At 48.2% G+C, this 23,453-nt stretch overlaps 1 protein-coding gene across 9 annotated transcripts in view; it reads left to right on the top strand.

Moving 5' to 3' along the window:
* The window catches only part of MSI2 (musashi RNA binding protein 2), a 388,953-nt gene that overhangs the window by 231,259 nt on the left and 134,241 nt on the right, over positions 1-23,453 (top strand). For all 9 annotated transcript variants that reach the window (XM_058560594.1, XM_058560599.1, XM_058560596.1 and 6 more), the window contains one exon: positions 14,275-14,323. In XM_058560594.1, the coding sequence (XP_058416577.1) occupies positions 14,275-14,323 (49 nt within the window). The remainder of the gene's footprint in view (positions 1-14,274; positions 14,324-23,453) is intronic.

Below are 23,453 nucleotides of genomic sequence, written 5' to 3'. Positions count from 1 at the left end.
GAAAATTACAGATCTGAGCAGTTGAAGAGCAATTTAATTAAAAGCAAAAAGAAATGTAAATGAATTAGCCAAAAATCTTCGTGGGGTATCATCATTGGCAGAGGAGGACCCGAGAGGAGGAGATTAAGGTTTCCTTTTATTTATTAAGTTCCGTTGTAATGGAACCCTTAGGCTTGATGGGGTAAGGATTTCTCACAGTCTGGCGCGTGGCAAGCATTCATCTTTGTTAATTTATCCGGGGAAGGGTAGTAAATCTATGGGAACGTGCTGCCGGCTTCTGTGCTATTTCACAGGGGTATTTAAAGTAACAGCACCTGACAGTTTACCAGCAGCTAAGAGGTTTTTCTGCTTCAGAAAGCAAAATATTGTATGAGTTGTGCAACATGTATAAATGATTTGAAGAATTAGGGTGCAGCAAATAGTACAGTCTTCGGCAAAGAACTGAAGACTTCATCAAATCATGAAGTTGGCGAGCTGAGAAGAGACAGGGGTGGGCCCATGGGGTGCAACACAGGTGTGCTGTGTGGCCTGTCATCCTTGTTTAATTTCCTTTTTCCCTGGTCCCAATTTGAATTGCCAAAATACGTTAGGTTGCGGTGCATTATTTCGTTTGTCTGCTTTGTAATTCCTCTTTACCTCAAACAGATGAAAAACATAGCACTAAAGCAAATTGACAGCTCTTGAAATGAGAAAGATCTTTATCCTTCAGAGTGTTGATATAGAAATAAATGAAAGAAAAACATGCTTGTTGGGTCTTGAAGCAGCTTGAATTGGTACCTTTTTGTTTTTTTGTTTTTTTAGGGTAGATGCGGGTTTTTCCCTCTCCCTGTTTTTTCTCCCATTAGGGAGTTGTGTGGCTGTGGGATTGATTGGAGGGTTGGTTATTCTATCAGTACCCATTTGCAAAGATCTGAGTCGTGATTTGGACATGAGGAGCAAGCCAGAGGTTTCCCACCTAGGGGTCAGCAGGAGGAATGTAGGGTCTTCAGGTTGACTTCATGACTTCACAAAATCTGTCAGGCATCATGGTGACCCCACCCCAAACAATATGAGGGCCACCTAAAGTGTCAGGTGTGCTTGCTTGAGACAGAGCACCCCAAGTCACTCTGTTCCTGGCCACCCCGTGGTGCCAAAAGCCCCCATTGAAATTATGACAAGTGTTGATAAATACATTTCCGCATCTCAGAAGTGGTAATAAGTACGATTTGGTGTATGAAATATCTCAAAACATATAAGATATGTGTTGCAAACATTAAATGAAAGACAGGGCCTTGATGGCTTAAAAAAGAAAAAATGGAAACCACTGGATTTGAGGCTCTTTTTCTCTCTGAATTTTTTTCTTTATCCTGCAGAATCTTTCTGAAACTCAATCAGCAAGCGCTTATTGTGTGCTCATTTTTGTATTAGCTCCTCCAGCAGGTGCTGTGGGTTTGCAGAGCTCTATATGAAATATCCTGAGGACCAGGGGAGATGATGAGATGGGGGCAGTGGGGACTGCCAGCACAGATAGTCATGTGACAAAATAATGTTTCAGAGTATGATATGCCAGTGCCAAGTATGGGACACAGGTAAGGGATGTATCTTTCTATATAGGTGCACCTTATTTATGCCCACTTTATCCAAATCAGGAGAGATTAGGGCATAATTACTTGCATTTTAAACTGATATGCCACTGAGTTTCTTGAAATAATGAGCCCCCTTGTGGTTTTTAAAAAATATTATTATAAATTTTTATTTTTAAATAGTTTAGGGCACAATGAGTTTTAAAAAGAGGACCAAGAGCTCTTGTGTACCCTTCACCCAGCTTCCCATGATGGCAGTATCTCCCATACCCATAGCACATGTTAAAGCCAGGAATAAGATGGTGGGATATCGTTAGTTTTAACAGGTACGTGTGTGTGTATGCATGTATGTGCGTGTGTGTGTGCTCACGTGCAGTTCTTTAAAACTTTATCACACGTGTCGATTCGAGTGACCATCACCACAATCAGGCAGGATACAGAACTGTTCCATCACCACAAAGAAACTCCTCATGTAATAGTCACCCCTTCCCCTCCCCAAACCCCTGGCAACCACTAATCTGTTCTCTACTATGATTTTGTCATGTCCAGAATGTTATAGAAATGGAAGCATACAGTATGGAGCAAGCCTTTGAGATTGGCTTTTTTCAGTCTGCCTAATTCCCTTGAGATCCATCTGAGTGTGTACCCATGGTTTGTTTCTTTATATCGCAAGGAGTATTGCACTGAAGGACGCACCACAGTTTGTTCCTCCATTCCCTTGCTCTCTAAAATATGGTTTATTTGCATACAACTCATTACAGCACGGCACATAAAGCAGGGTACCTTTATGAGGGCAAACCTCACTCATCCATACTGATTTCATTAAATTGGAATTTGTGAGAATCGATACAAAGTCTGTTATTCCATTACCCAGTCCTCGTCTAACAGATATTTGTTGAAGCGCCTATGCGTGCTGTGTACCGGCGATAGCAAAGGCCAGTCATTTACCACTGACCAAGTGCTTTCCTGGATATTCTGTCAATAATTTCTACTTCTCAAGGCTGGGGTGAAGGTTAACAGTGATCATCACCCCTCTTACACTCAAGGAAACTGAGCCGCCTTGGAAAGCCTTGCCCGAGGTGTGCAGAGGTGGAAATGGTGGGGCGGGATTTGAACCCAGGACTTCAGATGCCCCACCAGGCTCCTTTTACCCCACCACTCCGGCTTTGCCTAGAGCCATGGAATTGCTGACAGCCAGTTTGCTCCTCTGCAAAACGAGTGGGTTAGACTCATATGTTTTTGGGCCTTTCCGGCTCAAAGATTTTATGATCCTTTCTGAACAAGAAGTAACTTTGCCAAGTGACCGAATCCTTTAGCCGGTTGCTACACTTGAACTTTGTTCTCAGCAGCATTGTGTTAGCCATTGTTTGAAGACACTTTGGAAATTTCAAAGTAACAAAGTAGAATTCTTTTAAAACTAGTCTGTAGTTCAGACCTTCCTGCATTTTGCTGATATTTGATAAGGTCTTTGGGTCGAGGCTAGAAGTGAGCACTGCATGGGGTCTTTGACCCAGGGCCCTGAGAGTGGCTTTAGGGACAAGGGGGCTGAGGAGATTGGCTCTCAGGCGGCTCACAGGGGAAGGAGCAGGAGCTTCTTCAGATGCCATTCAGGACCCGTTAAGCAGCTTTGGGGTGAGTCGTGCCTGGTGCTCTGATGCAGGGTGCCTGATGCCATGCAGTTCACAGGATTTTGCCATGTGCCAAAACTGGGCTTCAGATCAGAGGAAGCTGCCACTTCGGGCATCTGAGTACCACTGCTGCTGAATTCAGGCCTGAGCAGCCCGACCTAGGGGGTAGGGCAGAGATGCTCCAAGTCTTTGAAGCTCCAGAAGGGGTTCAAAGTAGCCTTGGAGAAGAGATTCCTGCAGTGGGTGGCAAGTGGAGAGGTGACCTCCGGGTTACTTCTGACTCCCGAGTCCATGATTCTGAGACAAATGGAACCTTCTCTCCCCTGATTTCCGACATTCACTCCAAGACCCGGCTGAGTTTCTCAGAATCACAGGCTGGTGGAGGGCAAAGGGCCTGGGGCTCGGGGGCCTGCAGGGACCCTCCCTGTGACCTCTGGCACGTCACCTCCCCCCTCCTAGGTGCAGTCAAGGAGAGGGGTGGGGCTCTGCTATCTGATCGACCAGTCTATCTCTCATCCCAGTGGCTGGGGACAGTGGGGGAGAGGGGGGCACCGTGGCATGGAGGTGTCGGAAATCCCAAGGGTCATTCTAAACCCACATTCTTTGTATCTGTGCTCTGCAGCCAACTCTTTGTGTTGGGCAGATTGTAGAGCCTTAAATATTGGCTTAATGAAGAAATGTGTCACCTTGGCAGAACTCTCCCTCTCCCTCATTCTCCATCCTCACCAGCCAGTCTGTTAAAGGGCGCAGGGAAGAGCGTGTCTGCAGCCCTGTCTCAGAGGGTCATGCACCACAAGTTCCCTGCCCCAGGGCCGTCGCAGACAAGCCCTCCATCCCCTCAAACCATGCCATTTACCCTCTCTGTTTTCCAGGCAGAAAGACGACGCAAATGGCCCAAGGGATTGAAATCAGGATTAGAACTTAGACTTTCCAAGCCTACAAAACTCCTTTCCCCCCCCTCCCCTCCCCCAGCGTATGGCTGCAGCTACCATTCGAGATTGCATTGGCCACAGGAGATGTGGATGATTTTTCCATTTGGTCCCGATGTTTATTTCATGCCCATCAATATCAGTCCGTATTAGGACAGATGAGGTGGTTATTTACAGGCTGTGCATTTTCACACTTGGTAATTATAAACCCTTCCCCTGTTCGGTCAGAGTCGTAGAGATCTATTTTGGCAATTAGCAGTTTAGTATTTGTTTAATGGGAATGCAAGAGAGTGTTACGGCACATCAGTGCTCCACTAATGATTTGCCTGTCTCCTCCGGAGCTGGCAGGTTTGGGCCTTTTTCACGGTAGGTGAGGCCTGATGGGGAGAGGCTGGAGGGGGGGAGACAGGAGCATTAGGCAGCCTGCCTGCCTCTCCCCCCGCCCGCAGCGCACACTTGCGTGCATGCATGCGCGCACGCACTCACAACCAGTGCTGTAAACGGCTGTGGATTTCCAGAGCACAGCAGCCGCCACTCAGAGGCGCCTCACACAAGAGGCCGTTAGGCCAGATGCCATTTCCGTGTGACAGCTGTCAAGCCTGCTGGAACCAACTGCTTTTCCTCCAACAGCTCCTGCCTGGCCTCTCCTGATGTCCCTCTCCCACCACCTCCCTTCCTTCGCCGCCTTCCATCTAACCCCAGGCTCAGATATCCCCAGAGCGAGCCTCCTGCACCACCCCCCGAGGTGGTGCTGGGGCCCCGGGCTTTGCCTGCACAGCCAGAATGGAGCCCCCACCCCAACCCCAAGTTGCACAGGCTGACTACTGCTTCCTTTGCTCAGTTTTGAGATGGGGCCTTCTGGGACTGCTCCCCCAAGGATATGCTGGTTCCATTAGTGGCTGTCCCTTGGTGTGACCCATTTGCAGTGGGAAGACAAACAGCATTGGATGTAAGCTCCCTGCTTAACTGGGTGGAGTGTGTGTGTGTGTATACACGTATGTTCACACGCATGTATCTGCATACCGGGCCGGCTCCTGGAGGGGATTGCCAGGTGACTTGCGACGGTATCTGTGTTCTGTGCATTAGGCGCTCACTAGCCACCACTTAAGCCTTCCTAACAACTGTAGGAAGGGGGACACACTCAGCATTCTTAGCGCTCATGCACGGCAGGGACTCGCGTGGACCGAGCCCTGGACTGAGTTCTGGGACCCCTCTGCAGTTCCAGCTCTGTGACCACGGGGCAGCCAGGTGATCTCTGGGCTATTAGAGCTCGCCCATCTAAAAGAAAGAGACCCTCCATCCTCCTTTTTCCTTTGCCTCTCTGATCATTCCCTCCTCTTCTGAGCCCACCAGAGGCCGTGTCCGGCCATCTCTTTGCTGACCTCATCACCTCTCTTAACTTTTTGGTCAAGTTTTAAGGCAGTGTCTGTTGGTTCATTCATGAGACAGTGGCCTTTCGCTAAGCCCTAGGGATTCAAAATAGAACACAATGAAGGGAGACCAGTAGAAAGACAGAGGGATGCATCTGGTTTTAAATCCCACTGCACCATTTACTGCATGTGGGATCCTAGGTAAGTCACTTGATCGCATAAGCCACAATTCTCTCACCTGTATAATGGGTATGATAATATCTACCTCAGAGCTGTTGTGATAATTAAATGAGCTTTGCAAATTGCCTATTAAGCTACAGTAAATGGTATCTATTACAATAATCATTATTTCAAGGGGAATAGGCATTTCATAACTCAGAGTCTGATATTTACTTGTGGAATTGGAATCTCGGAGCAGCACGCCTTGCCTTTAGGTAGGTAACATGTCTGAACCTCCAGGGTGGAGTTGTGTGGAGCCTACGCCCTTCAATTCCCATGGATGAGTCTCCATTTGTTAAATTCATAACTGCTCTCTGATGGACACTGGCGTTGTTTGTTTAAGTTGAATGGGAAAATGGAATGACAAGAATAAAAAGAAGGAAAAGTAGGAAAAAATAGAGCCCATAAAGAAGAGTCTTGCCAATGGGGATAGAACTTTCTGGCCATAGTAAGACTTGGGAGCCTTCTATGAAGAGTTTAGGAAATGTACTTAATGCACTGAACTGTATACCAAAAAATGGTTAAAATGGTAAATTTTATGTTATGTATATTTTACTACAATAAAAAAGGATTTTAGGAGAGACTAAGTAGACTGTTTCTCTTATTATTCAGTTAGAGGCATGGGTGTGAGTGAAAATAGACAAGCTTTCACGTGGATGCAAACTAGAAATGTTTGACTCTTGGAGTGAAGGAAAAAGTTTCTAGCAGCAGCTGGGAAAGAAGCTCTGAGAGCATGCCCATTGCTGCAATCTTCCAGGGGTAAATGTACAGAGATGGGGGTGACTGGGGAGCTCGTGTTCCTGCAGCGAGGGGGTGACAAACACCTGAGGCGGGGCAGGCAGGGGCTAGCAGGGGGAGACTTGGACTCATCAGACCAGCGGCTGAATCCTGGGCCCAGCCCCCTGCCAGCCCCAGGAGGACCAGTGGAAACTGAGGCTCAGAGATTTTGTCATAATCCTCGTCTCCTGGGATTGTTGTGAAACCAAAGCAGTAATATATATGAAGATATTGGTGGTGGTGAGAAAAAAGCAGCGGATTCGTTAGGTCTTCTTAAAGTCTTGTGTTCAGTTTTGGGCCCTTCTGAGCTGCTTGCAATAAGGAACGTTGGCCCCCTTGTCCTAAGACCAAGACAAGGTGAGGCTAGCCCCCAGGAGCAGCATGTGACAAAGGGCCTCCCTGATCCTGACGTCTGGCGGGAGATAAACAGCCCATCTTCAGGCAGCCGAAGGCTCACGTCATGCCCCTTTTATTTAGGGCCCCTCTCCACACACATTCACGGTGATCAAGGCTCAGTTCGTCTGTATTCAGCCATTTAGGACGGTGGTTCTCAGCCTTGGGTGCACCCTGGAATCACTGGGGAGCCTTAAACCCTCGTCTGCTGGGCTCCCCCCTCCAGAGTGCTGATTGAAGAGGTCGGGGTGTGGCCTCGGCAGCAGAGATTTTAAAAAGTTCTGCAGGTGACTCTGGTGAGCAGTCAAGGTTTCAAAACCACTGATCTAGATTTCAGTGTGAACTAATGGGATTTTCCTGCCTGCTCCCTTTTCTCCATTCTTCCTTTTGGGCAGTGATTAAAGATAGACCAACCTCACTGTGTGCAAGGCCGGAGCATACTGAAAAGTCTCATTTCAAAAAACTAGACACCGTTACTGAGCTTCAGGGCAGGAGCAGATTTTGTTTTTGTCCAGGCCGGTTGGGGGAGAAGCTGAGAGCTGTGCCATCCTATGTTCTAGAATAATCCGGGGATAAGACAGCCTCTGTCTCCAGCACAGACTCCAGGCTCCTCTGTCCTGGGCAGTCCTGCCACGCGTAGGAGTCTCCACTCTTGTGGCTTTAGTGCCTTGAGTTTATAGAGCATAATAAGGCCTGTTAAGCCGTATGCACGATAGTATCATGGTATTGCATTTATGGGAGTTGATTTAAACTAATGCTTGAAGCGTTTGAGTGGGAGCAGGAAGCGAAATGCAAGGGCATTTGTTCTGGGGGATTTGGAAGAGCTGCATTCCTTTTTGCCCTTTCCTCTCCCTCCTTGTGTCTGACCAGATAATTTAAGGCTCATTTGAAGTGCAGTTTCCTGCTTTGCTCTTGATACGTATGGTGTGTGGGTGTGTGTATTTGTATCTGAAGAGGAGTAGGAAATTTCTCAGGGTGCATTGACCACAGCAAAGCTCTGGAACATCCTCACAGAACAGAGAGTTTGCAAAGGACCAGTGGTGAATTTGATGCTCCCAGATGTTGTCCTAGCAGGCTCTCTGGTCCATTTCAGTATTCTAGGCAGTCTTTATGAACTGATCTTCAGTGACCATCTTGTACAGTTCCCTCCTTTCACAGCCAAGAAACTGAGGACAGAGAAGGGAGGTGACTTGTCCTCAGTGAGATCCTGATGATCTGGGGTTAGAACTGGATCCTGCCCATACTTTGTGCAACACCGCCTGCCACCCTTACCTACCTCCCAGCACCAGCTGAGTTATTACTAGCAACTCTTTTCCCTTGAGCCGTCTCCTGGGTACAAGTTTTCTGCATCCCCAAATCGGCTTCACGCACCTACTCTATACTTAGGGAGCCAAAACTGCCGGCAGAAGAAGCGGTGATCTGGGGGCACGCTTTAGGGTCACAACTTTGGCCGACCACCTTGACAAACAGAATTTTTGACCTCTCTTTCTAGGATCCTCTTTGCTTTGTGACTTGAAAGCTTTCCTCTTCGGCTGGCACATGGGCTGGGCTGGCTAAAGTCTCACCTCTGGATATGGTCAACACCATCTGGCTACTTCTAAAATCACCCAGCAAGACTGTCTGGCTCAGAGTAAATCTTTTGACTCATTATGAAGAGGGCTCCCACTCATTCATTAAATGAATTAGGATTAGAGAGGCAGCACCCACTGACTTGAGTGCTAATTATTGCTGATTTTCATGGTGCTCATTTAGTGAGGAACGTGTTGCCAATTTCTCTTGGCGCTTCTAGGATCTCTGTCTCCAACCTTGCTGCTGGGGTGAGATTTAGAAGCAGTGCCTTCACACCCTGGTATCTGTATTCCATTTGCAATGTGGAACTTGATAGTTGAATCCTCAGCCCACATTCTTTATTTTTCCTCCTTCCACCCGTTTTCTTGCCTTTGTTCACTGTCTAGTATTATTTGAGACTATCTGTGTCTCTTGTGATAGATTAAAAGCTATTTCTTTTGAGAACAGGGACCATGTATGATTCACCTATTGCCACCAGAATGCTGTGTAATAAAACTTCAATGGCAGACAATAGCTGTTTATTTCACATGTCTAGAGCCCATTGGAAGTGGTTCTGCTGATCTTGGCTGGGCTCACTTGCATGCTTTGAGGTTGACTAGCTGTCAGCCCATCTAGGCTGGCCTCAGCTGGAGCAATTGAGGGGACTTGGTCCTGCCCCCTGTGGCTCTCATCCTCCAGTAGGCTAGCCTGGGCCTGCCCTTCTCACGATGATGGCAGAGATACGAGAGAGGACAAGTAGAAACTCCCAAACCCTCTCAAGGCCGGGCCCAAAACGGGCATACCATTCTCTCCACCTTATTTTATTGACCATAACAAATCAAGTCCAGATACGTGGGATGGGGAGATAGACTCACCTCTTTTGGGAGAGGAATGGTAAAATTACAGGGTAAAGGGTGTGGGGCCATTAATGCAATCAGTCTACCATGGACCTGTATAATTTGCCTCTTATTTGTACTTAGGCTGATGCTTTGCAAATAATGAGTGCCTAGTAAATATATATCACATAGAAGTAAGTATAACATTAGCTAGATTTTCTAATCAAGAGTGAGTTGGCTGATTGATGTAGACGTGGCTGGAGTTTATCTGTGAGAGGGAAAGTTTATATCATCCTGATAGAATTTGAATTTTTCTGCACTGGGTGCAGGGACAGCTTGGTTGCCACTAAGAAGTCCCTCTTCTTGTCATCTTTTCCGTCATGGGTTCTACTGTCATCATTTTTAGGATCTTAGAATGTAAACGTCCAAGAGACAGAGAACAAAGAGGGGAGAGCTGTTGCCACACTGAAGAGCATCAGCTGCCTCTGGAAGAGACTTTTGTTCCTGTGTTGAGCCCTGAGTGTGCGGAAAGAGGAAGAAGCAGCTCTGTCCAGTGTCTGTAACCTTTGTTCTTGTTTCTCATCCCTTAGAGCCACACATGGGAGGTGGGGTCTACAGGCCAGCAGCTGCATCAGCATCACCAGGAGCTTCTTAGAAACGCAGATGCTACTGAATCATACACTGGGGGTGAGGCCGGGAGATCTGTGTTCTCACAAGCCCTCCAGGTGATTCCGATGTGGATGAAGTTTGAGAAGCCCTGCCCCAACCCCTGTGGGCGATAGAGACTAACAGTATAGCTCCCACTGTTGACTCGCAGATGTGCTGTGTGCATAGTGCACACTTCTCAGGCTGTTACAGCCTAGTCTGAACCTCGTGATAGGCAGAAATTCATGTTCAGGGCTTTCTGGTGTCGAGACAAAGAGGGAGGCATCCCCAACCATCTCGCTTAGAAGTTACTCTACCCTGCTTTTTCATTCACAAAGATACACCACCAAGGATGCCGGGGCTGCATTTTAAACCTGCCTTAAGTTATTACAAGACGCATCTCAAGGTTGGAGCAAGCTCCTTGTCTCAGAACAGACCAGGCATGTGCTAGGATGTGGGACAGAGTATGCTGAGGTTCAGACACCTCCTTGCCTTCTGACTTCCTCTGGGGGAGACCCCAGACCGCTAGGCTGTAGGCCCCCACCTCTGGTACAAAGAAATCTGTAAGGCTGGTGAAGGCACTGTCAACATAAAATACATACCAGCGCTCATCTTGAGGAGGCAGGTGGCGTCCCTTGAGGAGACATTTAACAAGGGTTAATGGTGTTTTCTGCCTGAGGTCACAAAAACTCCTGTGTCCAGCCCCCAAGTCTTCGTGTTCTTCTGGCACCCAGAAGGAGGCCTGGCCCGCATGTTGATGCTCTGCACAGCCAACTAACTCCCTGAGTTCCGTGTGTGAGAGTGAGGCAGACAGACGCACAGAGGGACAGACAGAGACAGTTATCAGTTTGCTCACTCCAGGGTTGAATACCAGTTACCTTGACTGTACCCTTCATCCCCCCGTGATGGAGACTCACACAAGCCGCTTCTGTTTGATTCACACAGAGCCGTGAGAAACAGCCCCGTAAGTGAGGCCGTGTTTTTCATTCTATTCAGTCTTTGTATATTCAAATCCTTCCAGTTTTGGCTCTTGCTGTTCTGCCAGATTTCCATCGCATTGATGGCTTCTCTGAATTAATAAGTGTTTTGCAATCACTGAAAAGTTTTCTCTCCTCGCCAAGGGGAGAAAACTGTTTTGATTTTTTTTTTTTCGTTTTTTTCTTTCCTCTCTAGCTACTTCTTAGATGTTTTATTTTGTAAAGTGTTAATAGAATTTTTCTTTTGCCCTGACACTTTATCTATTCAGGAGGTCTTTGCGAGTCCTGTTGTATAGCTGGACAATGGAGGAAAGAGCTCTATTCTGTATGACAATGGTTGCCCTAAAAAACACACACAGATCCTCCCCCTCACTCACCAGGGTGGAGTGAGTGTTAGAAGGGCAGCGTCAGACAACATCCAGACTTAGGAAGGAAAAGAGGGAGCCAGTTACACACTGTTGAAATGGGGGTTTGAAATACATTTTTTTAATTCAAGATATTTATTTCCTAAGGGGATCTGAGTTTCAGTACCAAAACATGGCCAACACAGAAGGGAGGCTGTTTTCCTTGCTGTTAGGCATTTTCAGCTCAAAATAAGGACTTGGCAAACATCTCAGAAAATATGGAGATGGGTGCGAAACAGATGTCACATTTACCTGCGCGATATCCAGCAGGCTTCGCCCCCCCACCCGCACCCCAGGCATTGGAATTCTTATCGAGGCCCAGGGTCTGAGTCTGCGATACCATATGCTCAAGTGTGACTACTCTGTATACAAACAAACTAGTTGATCTTCTAGGGGTTTTGCTGAGTGGTGCACAGAGAGGCAGATGGCTGTGGCGGGTGTGGCCTCAGCAGGTGCCTGGGGGGCTCCTCCAGCCCGCCTGGTTGGGGAGGGGTCTGGTGAAGGCGCCCCATCTCCAAACTAGCATCACCTAGTCCCCCCAGCCTGGTGTCCAGGAGAGAGAGGGCAGCTTCCTGCTGGAGGAGCAGTCACCGTACAAGGCCATTTTCCTCCCAGTAACTGACTTCAGACATGGGGACCAGAAGGGGAAGGCCCCAGGAATCTGTTTTTTCAGGCTCGGTTGCTTAGCAACAAAAGGGGGCCCTGACTCCAGGAGGGATTTTTAAGCTAGGCCAGTCCCTTCGAGGTTTGCGTCTGGCTTGCCTAGCCCCTCATCCATTCTTCCTTGACTTTGCTTTTCCCCCTGTTATATTTGATAGCATCTAGAAAAATAGATTTGATTTGTCTGGAGGCACCATTTTAAACCTGGTTTTACTGCTTCACCCAGTGTCCTCTCCTCCATTGGAAATTGTTGTCTGGGAGGAGTGGGGAATGAGTAGCCTATGATTCCTTTTCTCAGCTGGCTTCGCTTAGGCCCCCAAGCTCATTTGTGAGCCTTTGAGCTCCAATGAACAGTGCTCAGTTCTTCCCAACCACACACACACGCTGAAATTGCTCCAAGCACAGAGCCCTCTAGCTTACAGTTTTGTCCACCCACAACCCTGTGGGTTGGGTTGTATCTTTACTGCCAACCTTGGGCACAAAATGAATGAAGAGACCAGGCTGCTCACCTGGCCAAACCAGGTACAGTCCCCAGGTAAGTAGCTGATTGGCTAGGACAACATTTGCACTAAAGATGTGTATTTTGAGGAACAAATAAGAAATTGGATCATAAATAGAAGGAGTGGAAGGTTCAATAAGTGTGAGTTTCTTGAGATCTGCATGGGAATTGAGCATGGATCCTGAAATCTTATTGCTAGAAATGTCCAAAGGGGTTACAGGATGCATGGGAGGACTGAGGAAGGGACTACGAAGAGAGGCAGAGGATGCCTTTGGTATTTTCTTCTCTTTGATGTTTTTGAAAAGGTCTTAGCATCGATGTATTAGTCTGCTGGGGCTGCCATAACAAAGTACCACAGATTGGGTGGCTTAAACAGCAAATCTATTTTCTCACTATTCTGGAGGCTAGAAGTCCAAGATCAAGGTGTCAGCAGGGTTGGTTTCTTCTGAGGCCTCTCTCCTTGGCTTGCAGACGGCCACCTTCTCTCTGTGTCTTCACGTGGTCTTCCCTCTGTACCTGTGTCCAGATTTCTTCTTCTTATAAGGACACCAGTCATACTGGATCAGGGCCCACCCTCATGACCTCATTTTAACTTAATTACCTCTTTAAAGACCCTATCTCCAAATACGGTCACATTCTGAGATACTGGGGGTTGGGACTTCAACATATGAATTGCAGGGGGCGAGGCACAATTTCAACCCATAACAATCAAAATGTTAACGTTCCATTGTTTGTAACTGGAAACAATTTAAATATCCATCAGAAGGATAATTAAGTAAGCTATTGCTTCTCACTCCATGAAATATTATGCAGTAGTCAAGATAGTGTTCCCAATGCCTCACACCCATTAGGATGACTGCCAGCAAAAAACCCCAAAAAATAACAAATGTTGGCCACCATGTGGAGAAATTGGAACTTCGGGCACTGTCAGTGGGAGTGTAAAATGGTACAGCCACTGTGGAAAACAGCATGGCAGTTTCTCTTCTGAGTGTACACCTAAAAGAATTGAAAGTAGAGACTTGAGGTATTTGTACACCCATGTTCCTAACAGCATTGTTCAAAATAGGCAAAACCCGTGTTCACTGATGGACGAATGGATAAGCAAAATGTGGTATATATATACAATGGAATATGGATGAACCTTGAGGACATCATGCTAAGTGAAATAAGCCAGTCACAAAAAGAAAAATACTGTGTGATTGTACTTATATGAGGTATTTAGAGTAGTCACAACCAGAGAGACAGAAGGCAGAATGGAGGTTGCCAGGGACTTGGGGGACAAAGGGAATGGGGAGTTACTGTTTAGTCGGTATAGAGTTTCACTTTTACAAGATGAAGAGTTCTGGGGATAGATGGTGGTGATGGTAGTGCAGCATTATGAATGCATTTAATACCGCTGAACTGTACACTTAAAAGTGGTTAAGATGGCAATTTTTATGTGTATTTTACCATAATAAAATAAATTGGGAAAAAAGATAGTATTCACAATGTAGTAATCTGGGAATTGTTTGCAATATTGTAATGTTATATGTATTAAAAAAAACAAGGGAAAAATTCCATATATATATGATATGATTTAAATTATATTCAAATAGGCATAGATTTTTTTTTAAAAAAAGAAGCAAAAACTGAAGAGAAATACACCAAATGTTACCTGTTATGCATGTAAGACAAGTGAATTTTTTTTACTTTCTAATTTTTTGTGTTTTCATATAGTTTTTAATGAGCAACTGTGACTTCTATAATGGAAACCCCCCCCAATATATAATGTTTTGTATATTTTGTTAAAATTCCTAAAGCAGACTCTGTTCTGTTTTTGTTTTGCAGGTGGAGGATGCAATGCTGATGTTTGATAAGACGACCAACAGGCACAGAGGTAAGAAGCCCAGTGTAAGAAGGTTGCCCTTTCATCCTCTCCTGGCCTCCATCTCTTTTCGCCCCCAGTCCCACGGACAAAAGGTACAGTGAATATTCCAGAATTAGGCAGGTGGAGTTGACCATCTGTTGAAGATCGGTATTAATGGAGGACCACAGTAGCATAAAGAGTCCAGATACTGGACAGGTGAAAAACCATTTCCTTTTGGCTTGGGAACTGTCATTTAATTATGTGGCGACGCCCAGCACACAGTTGAGCTACCTTGCTAATCCTGGCTTTCTTAGTCCTTGCTAAACCTCAGCATTAAGTGATCTGAGCGGAAATTATTCATAGCAATTACTCAATTGAGTTCTCAATTTGCATTAAAGGAGGTGGTTTAGAAGCACACTGTCAATCTAAACAGCCAAAAAAAAAAGCCTTGTCATTTATTCCATGCGAACCCGGTGGCCAATTTGGAAATGCCCTTTTGCGCCTCTGGAATGTTCAGTGGGCATCTACGCTTACTTGTAGTTTCTCCTGTGGTCTCACTGCCCCATCCATGTTTTAGAAAATGGGGCTCAACTTGGGGTCTGTGAACCCCTGAAATGACTCAGCATGTTTTGTGGTTGTGCTTTTCTTGAGAGAGGGTGCCTAGCTTTGAACAGATTCTCAAAGGGGTTGCTGACCTCCGGGTCCCCTGCCTCCCAAAAAAGAACACGTTGAAATTATTGCTTTAAGCAGAAAATTGGACGAGTCTACAAAATCCTCCCCAGAGGAAGCAGAGTCAAAGGTTATGGTTTAGCCTTCCATTCTCCTGTTCTCCGGAACCTCCTGGTTTCTGGGGTTCCTATTAACGGGGAGTTAATGAGCAGAGCTTCCAAAGGGGGTGGCAGGAAGCGGTGTTCTTGAGAGAAGGAGCCGGAGTGAGCAGTATTTCCTTGCCACTTGGATTGCATTTAGATGTTTCTCGTGTTGTTTACATTCTGGCTGTCACCTGTGATTAGAAGCAGTTACCCAGCGCTGACTGTTTGTCGCTCCTGTTCGGAGCAGGCTGGCTGAGTGAAAGGGAGGAAGGAGCGGGTTGGGAATCGTTGCTTACGGGGGTGGGAGAAAGAGGGGGCTGTCCTGAGTGTGCCTGGTAAAACAGCTTCTCACGCATCCATCTACAGTGTCCTCAAAAGGGAAAATGGAAAACTGGGCGGAAAACTGGGGTGTCGATGGTGTAGGGGGTGGAGGGTGAGGAGTATGGGGAGGCAAGGAGAGAAAAGCAGAATTTACAGGTCTAGAATGATTGCCTTTGTCCTCTGCATTGCTCAGGAGTGAGAGCCGAGAGCGCATGGGGAAGGTGGTGCTGGTGATGAGAAATTCATGATTATCCTTGATCATCATTCGCATTGCGTCCATCTTTGTGGTTTCCCAAGCACTGCTTCCACAGGCATCGTCTCATTTGATCTTCACACCAGCCCCAGGAGGGTTGTTGTGACTTTGGAAAAATCACAACTTCTTTATGCCTCAGGTTATTCATCTGTAAAATGGGGGTAATATTAGTACCTCCCTATAGGATTGTTTGGAGAGTGTAGTGCCAAGCACATCATCTGTGCGTGAATGTAGCTATTATTGTTATCATTATCATCACCTCCATTTTGTGGATGAGATAGCCAAAGCTCAGAGGGAGTAACTGATACACCCAGGGTCAGAGTAGGGACCTAGGCTGCTGATTTCAAATTCTGCCCTTTCTTCTGTTGCCTCCACATGGGGAAGAGTTTGTTAAGGAAACTGTTTCCACCTGTTTATTTTCAGGGTGGGCAAGGCCCGAATGAGTGTGGCACTGGTGTTCAGTGTTAGAATCATAATCCTGAAAGATTCCTGAGCGGCTCCTAGGCAATATTGTTGTTTTTTGAATATAAATGAATAAAGGTATTTTTAATCTCCTGCTCTGTGTTGGGCCCTGGTTTGGAGGACATGATAACCCATCCCCTTCAAGCCTCATAGACATCCAGGGAAAGGCGTTTGTCATCTGAGGGACCTGAGAGGGCTGGTGACTCTGTCACTCAGCTAGTAGCTGTCAGAGGCAGGTTCACCCTCAGGACGTCAGGCTCCCAGGCATAGCAGAGGAGGTGCCAGGAAAAGTTCTCCCTTATTTCTAACCCAGACGCCTCATGTTATTGATGAAGCCTCTTCCCTTTTCCAAAGGCGCTGGGCACAGTGATGGGGTGGCCGTCCCTCTGTGACTGGGTGAGGGAAGCGTTTCCTGTTGTGAAGTGGAGGGAGATCCGCTCTTAGGGGCCAGTGCTCAGAGGGCTTCAGGGACATCATGGCCCACTCTCCCAAGTCAGGACTTCAGGTGGGCACTGGCAGGAAGGAGGGTGGGCAGAGCCCCCAGTGCATGCACCGTCCTGCCCCCAGTCAAGGCAGGACCTGCCCGAGCATCCTTCTGCCCTGCTGGAGTTTAAGATTCCTGTGGTGCATGCCGGACCCCTTATATAATTCGTGGGGCCAGAACAAGATGAAAGTGGGGCCTCTTATTCAAAAATTATTAAGAATTGCAAGACGACAGCAGAGCACTCAACGCAGAGCGGAGCCCTTCTGAGCAGGGGCCGTGTGCGACTGTGCAGGCCACCCACCCATGAAGCCGGCCTCAGTGGGTGCAGCCTGTGGGGGCCCCGGCCCGATGCTGGTGGGCAGGGAAGAAAAGGCATGAGAGAAGGTAGGCCTAGAAGTTTCAACGATGACCTGACATCCTGCCTCCCCTTTCCTCCTGCATAGAAGTCTGCCCGCCGTGTTCTTTCTGTGCAGGTGGGGGCTTTGGCCCGGACACACTTTCCAAGCCCTCCAAACAGCTGAGGAGGAGTTTCTCTTTGAACTGGGTGCTAAAGCTGGGGTAATACTTCAGCGATTCAGAGCATTTAGGGGAGGAAAGAATTAAAAAAAAAAAAAAAAGGAACACATCAGAACAGAAGCACAAATCATATGTACGGAGCAAGTGGGCCCCACAACCGGTCTGATGGAATGTGCATTTGGAATCAGGTGATAAGCACAAGAAAATAAAATCCTCCTGCAGCCACCTTGTCCCAACCTTCCCTTCACCTCCTCAGCTTCCTGCTCTCCGTTATCTTATCAAGAGGAAAGTGCAGCAGTAGCAGAAGTGGAGGACACCTCTCTGGCTGGCACTGCCTCCAGAGCCAGCCTCTTTCTTCTTAAAGAGGCCCAGACCGTCAACCCCTCTGTGTTGTCACAGCCCTTGCTCAGCTCATCTCATCCAGCTTCTAACCCAGCCGCATTGGGCAGCTTGGGGCATTGACTCATCCTCATCCCCAGGCCTTTTGAAACCCACCTGTGTGCCCTTGGAGCTGTGACAGCTGCTGTTCAGGGACAACTGTGTGGACCGGGCCTGGCCTTCTGGGACTCGGGTCGGCCAGGCTCATGGGATCCACTCCGGCCACACTTGCCGTTACGAGCCAGGGGTCAGGACAGAATTCGTAGTCCTTGCCCCACAGTGGCCACCTCCTGCCCCTGTCCCCCATCGGTCCCTTAGGAACAAGGGTGGCCCTCAGTTACATCTGCATAGCAGTTTGTTTCTCCTGTTCGCAGAAGCACCAGCCTCTGTTTCTTTTCACATTATATCTGTCCTTGGACCTCACTAGCACAGTGGGAAAGAATCCAGGCGACAGGAGACACTGAGCCTTCCCAGGATGTACGTCCTGCATCCTGGAAGCAGGAAGAAGGTTGTTTAGCATCTGACTCACACAGAGGCTTGGAGTCTTCCCACCTTTCTCCTTGGAGAGACCTCCTTCCAGCTTTTGCTGCCTTGATGTGTAGCCGGGGGCACATTTCCTAACCTCTCTCGACACCTCAGGCTCCTCCTCTGAAAAATACGGGAACTGGGATTGATGTATGGACCTGAAGTCTGTTTCTGGCATTTAGCTTTTTAACTGAGAAAATGTCCAAGGTTAATTCTTTATTCATTTTTTTTTTAACCAGGGGAGGGAGGTGGGCAGTTGTTGCCAGTTGGGTGGGTTCCCTGAGCTGAGAATGAGCACGCAGAAGGTTCCTTAGGGAGTGCTCTTGATGAGGAGTGGGCGGAGGGAGACGCCAATCTGTGATGCCCTGGGGAACTCTGGCGATAGGGTGGTCCTTCAGCTGTCCCCAGTTTGGGTGAGAGGACCGCCCTTGTATGTTGTACCTGTATGTTGCTCAGTCATTGGATGCAACCCACCCTGGGAGGCAGGTGTGATCTTGGGCTTGTACTGAGGAAAGCCTAGAGGGGACTGATAGCTGGGGCCATCTTCCAGCAGCTCTCCCAGCGGCTGGGGAAGATGTCCTTCATTCCTGAAGGGGGATCGGGCATCCCATCACAGCACACACCGTGGCGGTACGGTAGGTTCTGTGTTAACCGGGCCATGTTAATACTCTCGGTAGAAACAGCCAACCCCTTCTGAGCGCTTCTATACCAAGTGCTTAGAACAGTGCCTGCACACACCATTGAATCTTACAACAGCCAGCCATAAGTGAACCGAGCTGCCCCGAGTCACACAATGGTCAGAGCAGAGCTTGGAGGTAAACCCAGCCTGTCTGACCCGGAGCCCATGCTCTTAGCTGCTCTGCAACCATGATGCTAGACGGTGGTTTAAAGCAGGGGCATTGGTGATTTTAAGGGATTGAGCACCTCTTCAGCATTAGTCCTTCTCCACACCAGCCCTTCTTGCTGGACTACGGTGCACCTCTATTTCCAGATGGAGCAACTGAGGCACGTAGAGTTTTGGAATGCTGCATAGCAGGTTCATACAGCCAAGCAAGGAGCTGAGCTATTGGTAGAAGCCGGGCCTTCCTTGGCCCTGCCCATCACTTCATTTTATGGTCTCTGTGAGATTATTTGTGCCCAAGAAGAGAGAGAGAATGGTGCCTTTCCAGTCTTCTCAGAGTCATTTCATTTGCTCTCTAAAAGTTGTTAGAGGTGGTCTGAAAAATATTAGGCTGAACATCAAAGGATTTAATCATTGGGGAAAAGTTTGTTGCTTTATCCTTGCAAAACTCAGATAAGATCTTGAATTCAGCACTAGGTATTGATTAGATGGGGCTGGAGGCGGGCAGGGAGGGAAGCAACAAGGTGCCATCCTTTCTAATTCACTCTTTGGTTGGCCGGAGGCTGGTTGAGAGCCTGGGGGAGGGAGGGTGGGTAGAGTGGTTGAGCTCTCTCCACTCTCCCCTCATCAGCCCTGTTGAGAAAGTGGAAAGTGGGGTTGTTGGTTGCTGAAATACATCTCACACTCACCTCCTTATGGGGAAGAGAACCCCTCCATGAGCGTCATTCCAAAGGAGGCTCAGCTGTTCCCCCTCCCTCTGACTCCAGGGCTCTAGGTTCACAAACGCTGCACTGCTGGGTCCCTCTCAGCCTGGCCCATCAGGGGAGAGCTGAGTGGTTGGGGGCCCAATGGAAAATGAGCTGGGTGTCTTTGAAGCTGATCAGATCGCCTGTCGAGGGTCAGCTGGAAAGGGAATGGTTTCTGGCTGAGTACAGAGGAGAGACTTAGAGACCCGCCTTCTCACTCTCTGTGGCTTCCATTACCCAGCAGCCCTTTTTGCTCCGGAACATTGCCAGAGGCGAAGGAACAGGATACACTGAGAGAAAAATAAAGATCAGTGTGATGGATGACTCCTCTCCCAACTGTTAGCAGTCGCGTATTAAGTGCAACGCTAATGGCTTTGGAGAACAGCTCTGAGACAGTCCCCATCCCGACCTCAGCTCAGGATGGTTTTGTGAACCTCAGAGAGCACCATCACCAGCAGGCCCCCTGAGCAAGGAGGGGCCTTTCGCAGGGTGGCTGTGCCTTATCTGGAGCGACCGGGCTGGAAAGGTGCAGTGGTAGGCCAGTGCAGCCAGTGGGAGGAGCTTTCTCCAGGCTCACCTCAAGGCAGTGGGACTGAGCTTGGCTTCGCCCATGAAGCTTGCACAGCATCCCCATCCCGAAAAGCAGTTGGCTGAAGTTTCAGGCCTCTGTAATTTGAGTAATCAGTTTATTTATTAAAATGGTACCAGTAAGATGTAGCTGAAGCTGTAATAGAAGATAATACTTTTTTAAGGAGAAAAAACAGCCCTCAATGTCCTGACTACCTGCCAGACACTCACTCTTGCAATTGACCTCTGAAGCCCAGAAGGACTCTTTTATGTACGCTAAAGATGATTAAGAATCTCACTGTAATAATGATTTGTTTATTGGTGCCTATTTCCCAAAAAAAACAGTGGGAGCATGTAAAACGAGTTTCACAAGGGCATAAATTAAAAAGAAAAAGACATTGCTGCATTTGTAGGTATGGGTGTCAAAGATAATGTATGTGTGTTTTCCCAAATGAGATTCTAACATTCTGACTTTATTTACCCGGGGAAGAGGGTTGGGACTCTATAACCTGTAAATGTGACTTTGCAGGATGGAGGAAGAAGTGTGTTTGACAAAGAGGATATGTCCCTCTGGGTGGGAAAGAGTTGTCGGATGGGGTGGGAAGCGTGATAAGGGTTTGTGGAATCACAGCTGGTGGTGATGACACTTGTGCTGTTGTGACCCGGGAGCATCTTTCAAAATACCCGTGCCCAGAGTCGGGGTCAGGAGCAAAATTTGCTGCCGGGGTCCGCCCTGCTGGGGTTGTGCCCTTTGTGTTTTCCTTTCCTCTCTCATCCCTTGTGCTAGTTGCGGATGGTGTTAGGTACCCGTCACACTCTACCCAAGTCTGAGATGTGTTAAGGGGATTATTAGAAACTGTAGACCAATAGCTGATAATTATTGGTATTGATTCCAATTCTGCACTTGAATTGGAAGGCAGTCGACAAGAAAGCTGCAGATCTGTCATGGACCACTAACACCAACCAAGGGTCTTGCCTGCACAGAGCTTTCAGTCTAGTCCCTAGTACGATGTGGCCACCAAGCATGCCGGCTGGCCTGTTGAATGCAAGCAGAGATCTAGACCGGGTTAGGTGATAATCCTCTTCCCCGACTGGACCATTGTCAGTGTGGGGCAACTGTTTAAGAAAGGTATTGCTAAGCCAGGACTCTAGGAGAGAATGTTCAGAATGGGGTAGAAACTCAATACGGTTGAGTCTACTCCAGTCCACCCTGTATAGAAGAGACCTGGGGGTCCTTGTGGGGGCGGTTGGCAGTGATGTGAACATTAATTGCTGCCTTTGGGTACTTGGAGAGAGTCTGTTGGAAAAACAGTTATGCGCAGAGTTGAACTTGGGCACACTTGGATTAGAATGGGGAAGAACTGCCAACAGTGACATAAATGGACAGCCTCTTACCTCTCCACTAGATTCTCAGGACCCAAGGTTCTGTGCTCCCAGCTGGGCTCATTCTAAAGCCAGGGCTGTATAAGGGGGGTGGGCGTGCTTGTGTCCACCCACCATGAGGGGTACACCCCAGCCTCTTCACTCCCTTGCAGGGCTTTGCCCAGAGGCTGTGAATCCTTGCCCCCTGTCCCCAGCACACTCCCCCCGAAGGCCTGACCTGTCACCTAACCCATGTCAGGACCTCCTCCAGAGTCGAAGAGGACTGTGCAGCAGTGGAGGGCGAAGGAGGGGAGCAGGATACAGAGCCGCAGCTCCCACCCTGAGCCATCTTTCAGAGACCAGCCCCCAGAGCTGTCTGCACATTTTATTTTCTCGTTAAATAAAAACCATTAGCCTTCCTGAGAAATTGGTCCTACGTCGCAAGTAACCAATTAAAAGGGCAGGGTTGAAGGGGAACGTGAATTTGAAAACATGTAGAGGATGCCATTAAAGATTCCTGTAGATCCCCCCGCCTTGGCAACATCGATCTGAGCCCTTAATTTTATTTCTGACAGGAAAGTACGGAGCGGGCTTTAATTTTTTTTCCCCCAAGCTAACTGCATTCCGGAAGCGCCCATTCCGGCACTGCCTCTGGAGATATTAATCAGCCCGGGAGCGTGGCTTCTGCTCACCTGCTCTTCTTCCTCCAAGGGAGTAATACAAAGCCCCAGACTCCCTGGCAGCAGGGCTGGGGGACGGGGTGCCCAGCGCGGGAGGAGGCCTGTGAGCCAAGGGGGTTTGGCACCCTGGATGCGCTGCATTTTCTGTAGCCCAAGTATAAATCTTAAACTTCTTTCCTTTGGGATAAAACGCCTGGCACCAGAAGGGTGGTGAGCTAATAGGTCTTCCTGCCGCCCTCCTGGCTGTGGCCCACGGAAGCAGAAAGGGAGTGGGCCTGGGGTCAGCCACTTCACTGACCCAGAAATGGTTTTTGTAGCGAGGGACAATGAGGCCTTTGTTGGGCCCTGTTCCCATAGAGGCCCGGGCTCTGCCTCTCACGACGTGGTTTAAGGTCTGGGTGAGGGCAGAGTGTGGAGGCCTGAAGAGAAAGGAGCCTTTCGCTCGGTGACTTGATTAAAAGCACGCCTTTTCGTAGCCTCACGGCACTGCTAGGGGTCTCAGAGGGCTGGCCCAGGGGTAACCCGGAGCCTGGGTGGCTGCCTCCTGCTGGGACCTGAGGTTCCTGGAGGAGCCCGGCTGTTGGGGGCTCTGGACTGGAGCTTCTGTGTTGAGCCTTGCGGATCCGAGGACATAGGTGCGCCCGTCTGTCTCTCTGTCGGCACGGTAGGCTGGAAGGAGCCTGAGTCTTAGCGTTGGCCATCCTTGGTTTCAAATCCCAGCTTTCCCCTGGGTGCGATCCCGGGCGGGTTACTGAAGGACTTTGAGTCCCGTGGAGGGAACATGCCTGCTCTGCCAGAGTGAAATGAGTCACTGGTAAAGTGCCCACAACGATGGTCACTGCCCAGCGGCCTGAGTTCTTTCCTGTCCCCTTAAAGAAGACCATCAGTTTAACTCCTTTAGGCAAACTGCAGTCTGTTTGAATTTTTAAGACCTTAATCTTTAAAAATAATTTTCCCCTCCCCTTCACACACAAAATATATGCTTGCATGTGCATAGAATATTTCTGAAAGGATTCCCACAAAACTGGTAACAAAGAGAAGGCAGTGTCTAAGAGCGTGCGCTCTGGAGTCAGACAGCTGAGTGCATGAATCTAAGCTCTGTGACTTAATAGCTGTGTGACCTTGGGCAAGTTACTTCACCTCTCTGTGACTCAGATTCCTCATCCATGAAATAGGAATGATGACATCGAGTTAGCCTGAGGCTTACATCAGT

This window comes from Diceros bicornis, chromosome 18 (assembly GCF_020826845.1).
Source record: "Diceros bicornis minor isolate mBicDic1 chromosome 18, mDicBic1.mat.cur, whole genome shotgun sequence".
NCBI classification, from domain to species: domain Eukaryota; kingdom Metazoa; phylum Chordata; class Mammalia; order Perissodactyla; family Rhinocerotidae; genus Diceros; species Diceros bicornis.
Note: the sequence above shows the minus strand (reverse complement) of the source record. Positions and strands in the feature narration are given on the sequence as shown.